Raw genomic sequence first — 16763 nt, forward strand, 5'->3', positions numbered from 1 at the left:
GTTCTCTAGTATTTACTGTACTACTGACTGTTTTAACAGACGGACGCATCTGGCTCAAAGTTAACTTCCAGTCTGTGTTTGGTTATAATAGAACAATTTAGTTTATATATATATATATATATATATATATATTGTAATATATACTGTGTATATATATATATATAAATTAAATATAAAATACATTTTGGAAGCAAACTCTATTGAATTAAATTAAAACTATTCACCAGTTATTGATGATTTGCAGAAGTTAACCGGAAGTAAAGTTCTGGCCACATAACATTTGTTTATGTTGTTGGCGCTTAAATCGTCTATACTGTAGTCAAATTAAATAAATTGTAGTGTATTATAGTAATTACTACACTTTGCTAATGTTAAATATCCATAGTTTTATCTAAAGTGAATTAATGAACTGTAGTACATACTGTAGTATACATAATAATATTAAAAAATAATAATATTTACTATAGTAAGGTTAAATGACTACAGTATCTAGGAATCTTTCTATAGTGTACTATAGTAAACACTATACTTTCATTTCACGTCAGCATTTGGGCAATTCCAGCCACAATTTGCATAATGACCGTGACACAAGAAAAAAGCTCAGAGAATGTATTTATGACCAATATATTGAACCATCTGGTTTACAATCTATACCTGAAAGATCATGCACTAAAAATAAAACAATTACTTGTGTAAAACATGTGTAAATGTTGTTATCATACTAAAAAACATTAATGTTTCCATGGTAATGTTGACAATTTCACGGAAGTTGCCCATTTCTAGATGTATTGTGGTCATTCCAGTCCAGTGTTTTATAAATTTCAACAAAATCAAACCACACAAGTGACATTAAGTCATCCAACAGCGATGTGAAAGAAATAGGTTCTATATTTTGTCCTACGAATGAAATTTAGAAAGTGTGTAGGTACAGAAATATCAGTTTTAATCAAACAAGCGTAGACGGGTCTTTTGCACACCAATGAGTTATCATTGTTGATAAATCCCACATGTTCTTTAGCGCCGTCTTCGTTCACGTTCATTTTCATTTGGAAACGCCCGCAATGAACCATATATGGAGACGAGACCTCCCGTTATAAATCACGTGAATGTCCTCGTTGTCTCACTAAACAGTTTAACAAAAGAAGATATTGACGCGATGGACTTGTATTAGTTTTATATCTATGCAATAGAAGTAAACAGAGTCCAAATTGCAAAAATTATTATATATTATGAAGCGAGGAATTCTTGAACCAATATCTTCATAGATTCACTACAAATGATTCTGACATGTGAAACGACAGGTTCAGTATACAAAAGACGTCACCTGCAGTTGATGAAGTTGGGGGCGGGGTTAAAGGGCATGTCCTCCATTGGATCTGGATTGTCTTTGTTCTCTCCTCCCAGGACCATCCACTCCTCCTTCTTCTCATTTTCAAACACCATCCACTGCTGCGACACGCACATCAGCAAAAGAAAATCCGCTGCAATACATCACACAAGCTTCGCATTTAAAGTCCCAGTGAAATAAAAAAATTACCATTCTTATTTTTTCATGAAATATTGAAGCGTTTATAGTATATAAATGTGGGTCATTTTCTTTTTTTAAACTCATGTGCCCTCATAATTTTCAGCTGAAATCTGAAAATGCACTTCCGCCCACTATTTGTCTCTTGAAGTTCTGAATGCGTCAGAATACAGAAGAAAAAATGTTTGCAACTTCCGGTTCACGTGGGACTTCAAACACTTTCAAGAGCCAAAAATAGCCCGGGCTCGTAGGTCGGGAACACCCGGAAGACCAGGCTCCAGCCAGTCGCCTCCCGCCGAATATATCTCTGGCTCCCGGGATCACAGCGAGTCAACGCGGGTTTCGCCAAAAAAAATATTCTCAAGATTGGATCAGTACCAGCTGTTCGCGATCAAACTTCATCATCTAAGTATTACACATCGTTTTTAAATCGCCTTTCTTAAATAATGTGTTTAGCATGTTAGCGGCTAAACCTGAGACTTTACATTGGTCCAAAGACAGGCGTTATGTCGTAACGTAATAATAACACCTGGTTATCTTTACATACCTGTCTGTCATATACAAGTACTCTGAATGTGCGTTTATGCCTATATCCGTGATTATGTCAGTTATTAATATGCATGCACATGATTAATCATCAATGACCAACATTTCATACAGCAAATGGTCAGCATTGTTGTTCTAGCTATGTTTTTGTCTTTTCCATTTAATGAATATTTCTGAACAAGGCATTAAGGTGACTTTTATTGCAGTTAATGTATGGTTTTGGTTGGTAATTGCGCTTTCCGCCATATTGCTTGTCTTGATGTCATCCAAAGCACATGTGTAAGCGCTCTACCCCCATTTTGCATACGGGGAGGAGAGCAGAAGCTCATTTGCATTTAAAAAGACACACACAAAAACTGCGCGTTTTCAATTGCAGCAACAAATGACCACGTTCAACATATTATAATGAAAGATATGTGGTGTATTTTGAGCTGAAACTTCACAGACACGTTTTGGGGATACCACTGACTATTTTCAAATTGCAGCAAACACCTGGATTAGCGGCCTTTTAAAAAAACAAACTACTTTCAGACTTGAATCAGAGAACAAATCAAACCAAGCGGCTTATATTATAAAGAAAGATGGCCGAAACATACCTTCCAATCTGAACATTTCATATAAACAAACAAAAATAAAACAACCGACTGACAGTTGGGTAACAAGTTGGCGATGATATTAATATTCCTAAGGTTGTTGTGGTGATGATGAAGTCACTTACAGATGAGGTTCTTAGAATTGGGGATGGTGTAGAAGTCAGGTAAGTAAATCCATTTGACAAGAGCCGAGTGGATGGTCACACTGGTCCTCCATCTCCAGGGATAATCTACAGTCACATGGGAAAGGATACGTTAAAAACTATTCAGGTTTCTTTCACCTAGGTGTGAATTTTTTTAAAGGTACGTAGAGATAAGTATATATTGAAATGATGATATTCAGGTCCTCGCACCTATACAGAGCGCAGCAGGGATGCCCACACACAGGACGTACTGATAGATCATGAAAACAGCCAGAAAGAGACAGTACTTGGACCAGATCTTGGCAATAGCTTCTCTGCGCCGCCTCACCATGATGGCCACCAACCAGCATCCGTGAATAATGACCAGGAAGTTCATACGCTGGCCGATAACATTCACTGTCATGAGGAAGCAAATCTAGAGGTGATAATGCAGATTTTCATTAGTTTGTGCTGTCCTCTCGAACAGATTTTACAACATTATTACTTTAGGATTTCTGAGCGGGATTGATGGAACACATACTTCCAGACCAAACTTGTAGAAGCTGTAGTTGAGCAGGTATTTGACACAGTGCAGGAGACTCTGGTCCAGCGTGTCTCGGGTGGCCTTGGGAAGGATGGCTGGTATGGTGGGAGGTGAGCGCTGTTTCTGTCTGTAGTGATGAATCTGATGTCTGTACACCGTTGCCTCGAACACCAGCAGCATCAGGACCAGCAGATGATCCTAACGGAACAGCACAGGAATCCCACTACATTGAATTGCAGTCTTTTTGGACAGGTTCAACGGTCATTTCTATTTAAAGGAATAGTTCACTATAAAATTTACATTTCATTTAAGGGTTCTTCTCCATATAATGGACTTCAACGGGGGGCTGTTGGTTAAGGTCCAAATATCAGGCTCTACACAACATCAGCCGATGATTACAAGATTGTACACGACCGGATGATAATCGCACGCACTTATCGCCAGCGTTTTTCGAGTTTATCGGCATTCATAGCTTAACGTATTTCACTGGGATAAGCAGAGATGGTGTTGTTCAGAGTCTTTTGAAGCTGCGATGAAACTGATATTTGAACCTTATCCAAATAAGTCCATTATATGGATAAGAACATTGGAAAGCTTTCCTCATTAGCCTCAATTTGTTTTCGACAGAAGAAATAAACACACGGACGGCTAGTATGACATGTGGGTGAGTGAATCATCATGGCATTTTCATTTCAAAGTTTAACACCATCTGAACAAACCTAATGTGTGAATCTCACCTTGCTGTAACCGAGTACAGTAGCATCTTTTCTAACGCCAAACCATGCGGCTGGATCCACAGGTGCTTTGTACAGTGTGGAGTTCAACACTTCTTCCGGCTCCAGACTCGTCTCATTCACCAATGGCTATAATACGGAGACAAAGATCAACCTTATAGCGACCGAATGACGTGAAACGGTAAATATCGTTCAGGCCTGCAGGATTAATTGTATTTTAATTTATTTATGCTTCCCACGATTAATTGAGCATGATCGTTGCGATATGAATGTGAGCGAACTCCTGAAAAGGTCAGAAATGGGAATTCACATGGGAACCTCACCTTTTTCAAGACCCATAAATGCCTCACAAAATTACAAGTGAGGTATTACTGGTTTGTTTCAACCACAGACCTTTATTTCAAGCATTTCAACTAAAAAACTTTCAAAAAAACTTTCTGACGATATAACCGGAAGTGCTAAACGCAAGAAACGTCTGAATGTTGAGAATAATATTAATAGTAGTAAAATAATTCTTCTCAACCATCCGTAAGATTTTTGTGTGGTGAACTTTTTGGTCCCGGTGTCATTTAAAACAGCAATTCCTATTTTTTGCTTGAAATATTGCAGCGTTGGGTCATTCTCAATTCATGTGCCCTCATAATCTTCAGTTGAAATCTGAAAATGCACTTCGGCCCTTTAGTGACTATACAACCTAAATGACGTTTGTTAGACGGCTTGGGCGGAGCTCCCAGTTCCATTTCAAAATGCAATGGAGGTTTTTATACATCCAATCAAATCGCAGGAGATAAAAAACAAACCACGGCCACATTTTTCTCATTCGAAGTTCCGTTACACTTGGAAATGCTTCAGAATACAGAAGTAAACATGATCACACAACCGGTTTAAATGGAACTTTGTGGTATTTCGGGTATGTGTTTGGGTTCCCCGTCTCACCCTGGTGCAGTTGTTGGAGTATTCTGCAGTGTTGACCACGCTGAGCTGATACAGCATCTTGCAGACGATGATGACACAAACCCAGACGGTGGAGAGACAAGAGGCCATGGGTCTGAAACGGGCGTACGGCATAGCGAAGCTCCATAAAACCACCAGCACCAGATTCATTGCAGTCGGCTGCGAGTGAAAGATGAAAACCAGAGGAGACACATTAGCACCTCGTAACATTAAAGACAGAAACAGATGGAGTGCAGAGAAGCATGTGAAATAACATCAGCATAACATCAAGCGTGTGCAGACCTCCAGCAGTGCCACCCACACCACGAAAAACGCCACGATTTTCACGATGTGAAACTCCAGAACTCTCCAAATGAAACTCTGAACGTGGGTCAGCGTGTCGGAGAACTTTCTGGACAGCACGATCAGTCTGTCCATCACCAGACCCCACTTACTGGGAATCACCTCTGAGAATGAAGCGAGAACAGACATGTCAATAAAGTCAAATTTGTGACAAATTAAAACCTTCCACGAAGAAAATCATTCCCTATCAACTTCGAGCCAAGACAGGACATGCAGTCTGTAAAAATGATCTTGAACGTGTAAACATCATAAACATTAATCACGGAGCTTAGTTTTTGCGATCTTCCAAAAGTCTTTGGGAAAAATGCAAAAGGCTTCGCTCTAGGGAACCGGCGCCGCGCTTACTTCCGGGTTAGCTTACAAAGATATGTCATCTAGCATTATTGTCATAATATGTCAAATATATATATATATATATATGTCACATAATAGTCGACCTCAAAAAATCGGAGGTCTTTCAACCCCTATGGAGAGGATCTGTCGACTAGTCGCGGGTCATGTGATGTATTTGACACTGTGCCTTTAAGACGACAGCTGACTGCTAACAGCTGTAGTTGAACGACCTCCGATTTTTTGAGGTCGACTATTATGTGATTGAAGTCGCGTCAACGTTTACTGCATGTAGAAGCAAGCGCACTATAACAGCTATTAGCAGTCAGCCGTCGTCTTAAAGGCACAGTGTGAAAAAAATCACATGACCCGCGACTAGTCGGCATCAAGCTATAAATGTCCCGCCAGAGCATTAATGTCGACTAGTCGACTAGTTCGTGCAATCCCTACCGTGTATTAAATTAAACCTAATACATACCAATAATTTTCCGTAAGCTTTTTATACAGTGCACCTTAACCAACCTTTCTTATCTCAGATTTATTCATAAGAGTTCATAAAACAGCATTGGTCATCCTCACCGTCCGCCTCTGATGGATCATCATCCTGCTCAGTGTTGAGATCTTCCTCCTCAAGTGTCTCTTCCTCTGTGGACTGAACCAGATCTGGATTGTCTCTTCCACTCTTTCTATGGGACGATCAACAACACCACTGTCACAGATAATCATATAAACTTCAATAGAAAATATCTCTTGGAATATCTGATGCTTCTCGACCTTTATTTTGAGACGACAACTGAAACATTGTTTAATCCTTTAAGTGTTTTGATGTGAAATGATTGTAAATGTCTGTAGGATGGAATGCATGTGTGTTCATGCCTGTGCAGGGGGTTGACGTGCTCCAGATCTGTGATCTTCATGAAGGGTTTATGGAAATAATGTAGCTGTAAAATACAGGCCAGCAGAAAGAAGCCTGGAATTAAAATACTGCTGAAGAGCTCAGAGAGTTTAAACGTCTCCAGTCCAATATCAGACAACCTGCAGGAAAAGAAAAACACAGACAGTTTTCCCTGAATACCTTTCATTTTTATTAATGATAATATTAAATAAAAACTACACAAGTACATACAAAACTGACAACTATCGCCATACAACATTAGGCTTATAATAATGATTTATAATTTAAACTGCAAATCAAATCACTGTAAATTTTTGTTTAATGTTATTCAACACACAAATCACAATTTTCTGTAACGCTCAATAAAGATAAGTATGTAAAATTTCAACAGAGATGGCCAGAGATTGTCCTATTTGACAGATATAATAAATAATTAGGGGTGTTACGAGACACCTATCCCACGAGACTGAGTTCACGAGATCTTTGACTTTTTTTAAGAAATCTTCAATGGTGAAATATACAGGCGAAAAAGTATTTTATTCGCCTTAAAAACACAAAATGCTAAAAATTTTGTACTTTATGAAACAAATTAAACTTATAATTATTAATAAATCATATCATGCAGAATATGTCAACACTGAAAAATGTTGTCACATACCCAACCGACATAAAAACGATGCTTTTTAACAGGTGCAGCATTTAGTTAAGATTGATTTTGCATAGTGCTAGAGATCATATCCACTGTCAATCCTCCCTCCTCCACTGACTGAACCCAAATATCGCCTTCAGAGAAACAGTTAAAGGTGACGTTCACATGGTGTTTACATTCAAAAACAGCCAAATCAATAAGTAAAAGGCTATTTTCTACCCTTGTTTTAAGGCCAGCTCAAGAAACGCTCGGTATATGAATATATGGGAAATAAATGCTAAATGCCCAATGCTAAGATCCAGAAGGCCGTGTGACGTACATGTCTGTGTGTCTGTTTGACAAGCTACGTGCTTAATCGGAGCCTTTTGTAAACTTGGTTGTAATTCTAAGGTAATAAAAACATAACGCTTCATTGTGTAAGCACCTCTGAAGACATAGCTGTGTATATTATATTGCATTTCTATCACTGGACCTTTGAAATGCTAATTGTTTATATATTTTATACGAGCAAAAAATCTCAAAATCTGCAACTGACCAATTATTAAGACCTAAGTGCCGAGGCTTTTTAATAAGCGCATTAAAAGCGCTTATTAATAACGAACATGGCAACACAGCAAAAGAGCGATATATGATGCAGCCGTTCAAGCATAAACACAACACAGCGCATATCAGGGGTTTGGTTTAAACTGACAGACGAAACGAGCCTTTAGCCGAAAAATATATCGCTATGGTTACCAGTTTGTCAATCAACATCACAAGGGCGGGAGTGTGTACATGGCTTAAGTCATTCGCGAACCAGTGGGCGGGGCTAGAGAAGTAGTCGTTGATATTCTTCTGTGGAGGCGGAGTTCAACCTATCAATGACGTCATCGATTGAATGTGCGAGGTGCTGCAGACACAAGAGACGCACGTGAAGATTGAAACCCATCCGTTTACCGCGGGTTTACATAGAGAAACAGTGGGAAAGTAACGCAGCGGGATGGAAAATCAAGTGTCTATATGAATGACAGGTGTTCTGTAGGTCACGCCACGCACATAATTTGTGCAGTTATTAGCGTGTTCTGTCCAGTAATGAAAACAGGTCGCACCACAAAGACATATTTTGAGGTTGTACAGGTTAAATTTAGGGAGCATATGCGACTAAAATGGTTGCGATTATGAGCCCAGCACTCCATCATGCCAATTGCATGAGAATATTGTGTTCTCGTCACACCCATATAAATAATATATATGTATATTTCCTACTTATTAGATAAATGATAATAAAGCGAAATAAATAACATTAATTATTATTGTAATTTGTATTGTGTTTGAGCGATTATCTGTTATTTATTATTGATAAATATGATGTATTGTTAAATATAAATTATAAAAGACAAAAAAGACTATTCATTTAAATTACTTTAAATAAAATTACTCCTATTCATCATTTATATGTTTTGGTAAATATATATTATTTAAAAAATAATAATAATAATGTAACGATTTTATTCTGTTTAATTTATTTTGTTCCAGATTGAAGACTTTTTGAAACTAAGCTAAACATTTTTAAAACATCCAACAGGTGAGTAGATATAAAAAAATCCATCAGTATATTATTTCTTGTAAACAATTGATTTTTTGTAGATTTGAAAAGTGGTTTGGTGCTGGACATACTGATGTTCCGTGAATCCTGTGAAGTTTTTCCAATAGCCAGGAAAGTCCTCAAACTGGAAGGTGTAGATAACAATGAGCACCACCATAGTGTAGGCCACCACCATCCACCAGAAAGGCTTCAGTAACCTCCTCCACAGAGAGTAATACACCTAAAGAGAGAAACACAACACCTTTCGTTCAGATCCCTGTAAAGAACATCTGTATGAAGCTGAAGACGACAAGACTACCTGATAGAGACACAAGCAGAGCAGAAACAGCAGCATGTAGACGATCTTGTAAGCCACGAGTTTTCCAGCGAAGCTGACCATGATGAACATTCCCCCACACACGTAGATCCAGTATTTGGCATAGAGACTCATCACCAGCCCTCCCAGCACCTTCAGAATGGACTCATTACGCCCGGAACCTCCTGGAAGACAAAACCAGAAAGTGTAACTCGATTGGCTCATCCGGTTCTTGGCCATACGAGCGGCCACTTTGGCGTCACACTTCAGATCATGAAGAGCATTTGAACTGATTTGGGTTTTTAAAAACTGATGCTAATAAACACAGGACACAGAGACATATTTGCCAAAAGGCAACACAGTTCTTGAAATGAATGAGTTCAGGTGTGCTGCACCTCCAGTGGTGACCTCCTGCAGCGGGACGTTTGATCTCTTCCTCCTGCTGAAAGTGTCTTTCACCGACTGTCTCAGAAGAAGCCAAAATGTCAACGTGAACAGCAGCTGGGGAGGGAGAGAGAAAATGACTCGCTATTGACACTTTCCCACACTGTATTGAGTAACTTCATGAGAACGATGACCGATCGTGTGATTGTGTTAGGATTTAACATGTGATAACATATTTTTGCTATCAACATTTCTCAAGAAACTCCTTAGCATCCTCTGGAAGGTTTATTGCTGAACCCTTCTTATTAAGCACCAATCTCTGCTTTCTGTTTTGCATTTACACGAGTCATAACCAGACGCAACACGATGGCGCAACATAACAGAAAGCAGCTAGAACAAACCAGATTAGCATGGAAAATATATATTCGACCGCGTGTCGTGTCCTCACCATGGCTCCTAGTCGCAGACAGGGGTACTGTGCCCGGTCCAGACCCAGCTGTCGCAGGCTCATGGTGCCGATGTGTTGGGGCAGTTCCGTCTCGAGATCCATGGCCCAGACGTACTGGAGGCAGCAGAGAGCGAGTCCATACAGCAGAATGAAGGGAGAGCAGAGAGCAGCGAAGCGCTGACGGGCACGCAGCATCCAGATCACACACGACCACAGCAGCAACACAAACGTCAGCCAGCTGTGATACGTTATACTCCACACCTGTACAGATATGCTAATTAACACAAATTGCTTGGGTAGGAAATACCCATTCAGTGGATGGAATAATAATTATCCTGTATATAACTTCAGATAACAGATCAAATTTAATATATCGGAAATATTGCAAATGTGCATATCCAGTGGTTTGCAAATGGTTTCACATTTGTGACCCTGGACGACAAAACCAGTCTTATCGTTAAATTCTTTCCGAAATTGAGATTTATACATCAGCTAAATAAATAAGCTTTCCATTAATATATGGTTTGTTAGGATAGGACAATATTTGACGGAGATACAACTATTTAAAACATTCAAATATGAGGGGGCAAAATATCAAAGAACTGAGAAAATTGCCTTTGTTGTCCATCAGAGGCGCTGTAGCAGAACGTTGTTAAGAAAACAAAGGTTTGTCTTAACGCTTTTACATTTAGTCATTTAGCAGACGCTTTTATCCAAAGCGACTTACAAAAAGTTCAGGAATCAATAAACGATATGTCATAAAAGAGCAATAGTACGATAGGTGTTAATACAAACTTTTTACTGGCTTACCGCTGTGATGACGTTGTGGAGAGTAGATGCACACGAAAGCTGAAATTCTAAGCTTTATATAGATACCAAACTTGAGTGGGTAATTCCTAAAGAGCGGACAGCAGCGAGCGATGTTTTTAGAAGTGTTTCCGGACATTTTTGTTAGCGGTTTGCCTCATCCACTCACAAAAATAAAGGAAATTTACAAAATATCTTCACAGAACGTGACCTTTAATTAATATCCTAATGATTTTTGTGGAGAAATCTATAACGGTGACCCATACAATGTCAGGGCTGTTTGTTATCTTTTTTTGCACTTAGCACAGGTCGTACAGCTGTATCTGTCTTTTACAAATGTGATCAAACGAAAGACTCTGCGGATATTTGAAGGGTGCGATACTATTCTGTAAGTACTCAAGATTAACATTTAATTGCAAAAAACTAAAACAAATTAAAATAAATAGTGGTGTGCAAGTAGTTAACCTCAAACAACGACAAACGCACTTCACACAAACATGCGGCTCTGTACCTGCCAAACTGTATCGCACGCGTGCTACACTATCAAATTGATTCGTAGCACAGACCGATTTTTCCGTAGCATACAGCCCTGAATGTATTGTTAGCTTTTGCCGCAATAATCCTGTGCTATTTAAGACTGGTCCAGGGTCACATTTGGTTTTATAAATTGTAATAATTCTCCACGTTAACGAAACATGTATTTTTGTTACATAACTGTGTTGTATTTAATATAATATAAAGTATTAACGTGACAATTTGTATTTTTTTGCACAATTTAGAACGTTATCGCATTTCTCTTCATTATCCAAATGTGCCACAAAAAAGTATTTCTGTGCTCATGATATGCTTTGTTAAAACCAGGTTATGATAAAAGTGGGTTTTATTGTGGAATAAAAAAATGTGATATTAAAGATAGAGAACGTTTGTTTTACCATCATTGCGATGAGGGCACAGATGTAACTCTGTTGTAAAATCAGTCGGCCCACCATACGAAGAGGATTATCACCCTCAGCCTCTCCATTGACTGCTGTACCAACACACACAAACATTTTTACAAGGAATTTAGATATTTGGGGTGGGGCTGAGTATGCATACTCATAAAACTCCTTGTGCAAAAGGATAATAAAAAGAAAATAAAGGATTCTTTCTCCCTACCAATGTCAGGTCGGCTTGATCCATTGGTCACAGGTTCTCTACATGCGAGTGACTCAGATAGAGGAGATTCTCCTGAGGTCAGAAGCATTTGCTAAAACAAACAAACATCAAACATGGTTGTTTTAGGCCAAACAGTGATGCCTTGAAGACGATGATTGAGATCTTTAATCTTACCTGTGTGTCATCTTCAAAACTTTCTCTTCTCGAGTCCCAGCGCTTGAGCTCCACCACCTCTCCCGCCTCAATCTGATCTACTTTGACTCCTGCTCCACCCTCACAGGTCTCAACACATATAAACACATAACATCACTTAACACACGCAAACGGTATGGAAGATGTTATTGATCTATTTTCTATAAATAACAGCTTGTACACCGCTCCTCACCAAACACTATATATATATATATAAACCTGTATTTGTAGACATCTTTAACATCTGTAACCGCCATATTTAGTGTTTCATTAATGAAATGTTGAACTATGTCAACAAAGGCTTTCCCGGCAACGAAGTCGTTTGGCCGAATGTCTTTACAGCAAATTTCAACGCATTTCTCTGTAGTATCTTGCTTAACACATGCGGGGAGAAGTGCTTTATCTTTAAAGTAGAGCTTACTTTGACCGGGTATAATCGAGCAGGTACGTCGCCTCAACCCAGAGGTGCCAGATTTGTGTCCGTTGTATATTAACACTTTGCACATTTATTGCAACTAACGGATTCTAATTCTTTATTACGTTTGTCAGTAACAATAAAGAAATCTGCCTCGCTTCTGTTTTATGCAGTAAATCCCCGCTTTGATCTTCCTCTCTATTTCGTTTACCGGCTCCATCCTTACTGGCGGCTATAATTCGTTGGACCCGCACTATTTGTTTTACCCGCCCAGTCCTGCCCCCGCAAACGTAAACCCGCCCACTCCCGCGAGATTTGCATCGGGTCCCTCTGGATCCCAATCCCAATGCAGTCCTCTACATCACAACATTTCGATATATTTCACGGTTTAATATCTTGCAGCATTTTTCAGCTTATGTAAATATATCTTCTGTATAAATGATTGTACTGACAAAAGTAAGAAATGTAAGAAAATAAACGATCTGGGATTTTTGTGTTAAAGCACCTTGTTTTCGTGGGATTGACTGTAACTGTTGATTTTCAGCACAACGGTCACAGAGATGTAGAGAAGCAGAAGAATGCCTGGATTGACGTACACCGGCCAGTCGTGATCCGCGTTGAGCGTGACGCCAAACGATGAGCAGTTTCCAGGTCTGACTATGTCCTTCAGACCAAACAACCTGCAGGAAAACACAGGAAACATGAATGGGCTGAATTGTTATTTAACCTCAATGTGACAGACATGTGACAACAGCAAGGCGATAAAATTATGCTTGCATCTATTGAGCTACTGTTCACATCAAAATCCAGCGACTTCTGCTAAACGCGAAGAGACCGGTGAACATGTCTGATCATTACCTGGCCCACAGACCCGTCGGGGAGAACATGTCCTGCGCAGGTGAGCTCTGATACAGGTAAAGACACACCAGGTGTCCACCTGTGAAGAAGGCCACCATCACACACAGCGTGTTAAAGCCCAGATGACTGATGGGCAGGTGACAGGCCCACCACGTGCACACGCCGATGAAGAGCATGAAGTAAAAGGCAGAGAAGGCGGACGGCAAGGTGATACCTGCAAAACACAAAGCCAACATGTCATGATCTGACCACATAACCGGCTCTACGCAAGTACGTGAATGCTACGCAAACCTGATTTCATATGCCACATAGCATTTAGGATCCTAACTAAATCTCAAATACATACACAAATACATGTGTATTTTGTTGCACGTTCAGTGGGTGTTGTCTTACCGGCGAGCGCCAGCAGTGTGACGGCCATCACGCGGCCCATGTTTCTGAGGAATCGCTGAGCCGTGGCACGCAGCCGAGCGGCTAACTGCGCAGCTCCAGTGCTGGATAAAAGACCCTCCTCGTCCTCGGTCTCACTGCAGGACATCGTTCTCTCATCCTCAATTTCATCTTCGGTTTCATCCTCCTAGAACAACAGACACAAGAGAAACAGGGTTGTGAGATGCCCGCCTCAAATCTGACTCCACCTGTGGATAAACCAGTTAAGAGAAACATTTAGAGACCACTTCATAAATGTATTGTTTCCCGAATAATGTTTCTATTTGCACTTATTTGCAGAAAATGAAAAGTAAAAAAAAGCAAAGGTGAAAAGCAAAGTTCATATGCACATTCAAGCAATACAACAGACATATTTCTAGATGTATTTAGGAAAATAATTTTTTATGTAATAATCTGGATTTGTATCACAGTTTTCATGCTGTCAGTCTTTCACATCGCTGTTGGATGACTTTAGGTCACTTGTGATTTTGATTTAGTTGAAATTCAACAGACAGTCGACTGGAATGACCACAATACATTAACTGAACTTTGAATGGTCGTACATGTATATACATATAGTCAATCTCAATATGATGCCCTCCTATGGTAAACTGTCAAGCGTGATGGATCTCTCTTAAATCAAGTGAGGTACACTTGAAAGACTTTAGTAACTTTAGTGTAAACCTTTGCAACGGTTTCAATTAAGAATCCATTTAAGTAATGATCCTGAAAGCCGTATAGTCTATGATGTAAATCCACATCCCTTTATAAGACGGTACAGTAACCGTAATGCCGTGACACAGTTTATTGCCATGCAGATACAGTATATGGATTATAGTGCTTATAGAGTTTTATGAGTGTGTCTTTAACTATGGGTACTTTGGACTCCCTCAAAATGGCTTTCAAACTTACCAAGCTTTTAACTTTCCACGTAATGATTTCAACAGTGCATATATATAGCGTATATATATATATATATATATATATATATAGTGCCGCAATTGTTTAAACATTTATTTATCACAGAATGAATGGCACATAACGGTAATGTTTTTAAATATACTTTTACAACAGAATAATTTCACATTTAATCTCCAAATGAATGAGGAAACAACAGATTTCTTTCCCATTTTCATAACTCTTTGCTTTCATTTAGGATTTAATGTGTTAAATATTTTAACGTGTTAGTCTGAAAAAAATAAACGCATCAAAGTTGACAGCCCTTATATATACACTGTATATGCATTTAAACTATTAAAAGTGATATGGGGAAAATTAGGAAATGATTAGGAGATAGAATTGTCTTTAAATATAAAATATAGTAAATATGTACACTACAATTACACGATATAACAGAAGAAAGTTTTGCATGTGTGTGAGAGCCTATGTAAGTGAGAGTGTGTGTGCATGTCTGCACAAATATGTGTGTGTAAATCTGTGCGAGTGTGTGAACACGGCTAACATTGTGCGCTCTCGCTCCTGATGGTCATGGATGCTCAAACCTGCAGAGCCAGACAAGGTTGTTTGCATCATAAGGTATTTGTAGGCCACAAAATCTTTGACCTGAAGTGAACTGCTGCTGTGTGCTTTAACATTCACACATACATCATCCGTTTATCGACAGGACGTCTCAGGACAACACTTTGAAAACCAGTCCCACCTGTGTGTGAAAGAAATCCAAATATCCCCCGATTCAAGCTGAATCATAAAAGAAGGAACTGTTGAAGTTTAAGACAAACACTGCCTGGCGTGAAAGTCTTTCAAGGTCCTCCCTTATTCCACATGCCAATGTCAGTCTATTAACACTTAACAAACAAGCACAGTAAGGCATCAATCTCTAATGTTTTAAGTAAAACAAAACGGACTTTGGACTGTGACACGTTGAAACAGATGGCCGGATGTTGGTCCTGGAGGGCATGAAACTAATGCTTGGCAAGGTTGCCAGATCTTTAGAGCCCTTAGGTCCCTAGTCCAAATAACAGATGCATACATAAAATCATTTTAAGATTGACAGCTAAAATCATTCCACTCCTAACCTGTGAATTAAACAAACACGAGCAACAGCTACAAATTAACCCAAGACCGGCTCGCACCGTTCCAATATGGCGGAGGACTTTCGTATAGCGGCCCATAGAAACAGATGCTAATGAGGCATCTAGTTATTTATATCTATGTTTGTGTCACTTGTTTGATGCACACAGTCTTACGAATGAGCAAACAGAAGCAATAATCAAACACATGCTTTCTGATCTTCTGTACTAGCTCAATAACAGATTCTAGTTTATTTTAACCAGTTTTTTTGTTTATTATTATTATTATTCACCAAAGAAAAGCAGCAGAACATTTTAAAGGCATGTCAGTCTGCAGCAACCCCGGAAAACCGATTCCCGCATGCGCCATGCCAGTACACGCGCGATGAAAGCGTCTCTATTGTTAGCACATTCCAGCGCGTGTCTCGTTCGGCACTTGGGCCTCTGTCGCTAATTGATCTTATAAAGGATCTATTTTTCTAAGATGACACATAGTGGGCCTGCCGATGTTTGTTGATGTTGTTGCCTTGGCAACGGCAACAGGAAGTTGTCAGACTCTGGACCGCTGAGCAATGCTGGAAGGACGCGGAGCGAAATGGAAAAGAAGAAAAGCGGGTGTGAGAAGCTCATAAAACATCAGAGGGCCAAAACAACACGGAGTGAAAGAGAAGTGAGACGTAATGGCGTGAAGAACAGTGAAGGAGACTTTTTGCTTACAAGATGTTCCCTTATAAATAACGGTCTTGACTTTCTAAACGAAGTGAAGGGTCATTTACACTCGACAAACAACAATGCAGAGAGCCGTGTCGAAGGCTTTGTTCACATAACGTCCCATATGAGCCTTGAGCAATAATGCAAATTCAGTTTCACAACTTGTCTTTGGGCCGTGCCAAAAATGAGCAAGTATTTATGATCGTCATCATACAAAATT

At 39.4% G+C, this 16763-nt stretch overlaps 1 protein-coding gene across 2 annotated transcripts in view; it reads right to left on the reverse strand.

Moving 5' to 3' along the window:
- Positions 1–16763, reverse strand: part of piezo1 (piezo type mechanosensitive ion channel component 1 (Er blood group)) — a 58043-nt gene that overhangs the window by 14839 nt on the left and 26441 nt on the right. For both annotated transcript variants that reach the window (XM_079481590.1, XM_079481589.1), the window contains exons 6-24: positions 13767–13950; positions 13374–13587; positions 13021–13195; positions 12083–12190; positions 11909–11999; positions 11686–11780; positions 9947–10207; positions 9510–9615; positions 9118–9299; positions 8891–9039; positions 6567–6725; positions 6270–6376; positions 5301–5464; positions 5001–5177; positions 4068–4193; positions 3328–3528; positions 3018–3222; positions 2790–2894; positions 1325–1481 (exon numbers count right to left, since the gene is read on the reverse strand). In XM_079481590.1, coding sequence (XP_079337716.1) covers positions 1325–1481; positions 2790–2894; positions 3018–3222; positions 3328–3528; positions 4068–4193; positions 5001–5177; positions 5301–5464; positions 6270–6376; positions 6567–6725; positions 8891–9039; positions 9118–9299; positions 9510–9615; positions 9947–10207; positions 11686–11780; positions 11909–11999; positions 12083–12190; positions 13021–13195; positions 13374–13587; positions 13767–13950 — 2966 coding nt within the window. The remainder of the gene's footprint in view (positions 1–1324; positions 1482–2789; positions 2895–3017; positions 3223–3327; positions 3529–4067; positions 4194–5000; positions 5178–5300; positions 5465–6269; positions 6377–6566; positions 6726–8890; positions 9040–9117; positions 9300–9509; positions 9616–9946; positions 10208–11685; positions 11781–11908; positions 12000–12082; positions 12191–13020; positions 13196–13373; positions 13588–13766; positions 13951–16763) is intronic.

The sequence above is a fragment of the Barbatula barbatula genome, assembly GCF_947034865.1.
Source record: "Barbatula barbatula genome assembly, chromosome: 1".
NCBI classification, from domain to species: domain Eukaryota; kingdom Metazoa; phylum Chordata; class Actinopteri; order Cypriniformes; family Nemacheilidae; genus Barbatula; species Barbatula barbatula.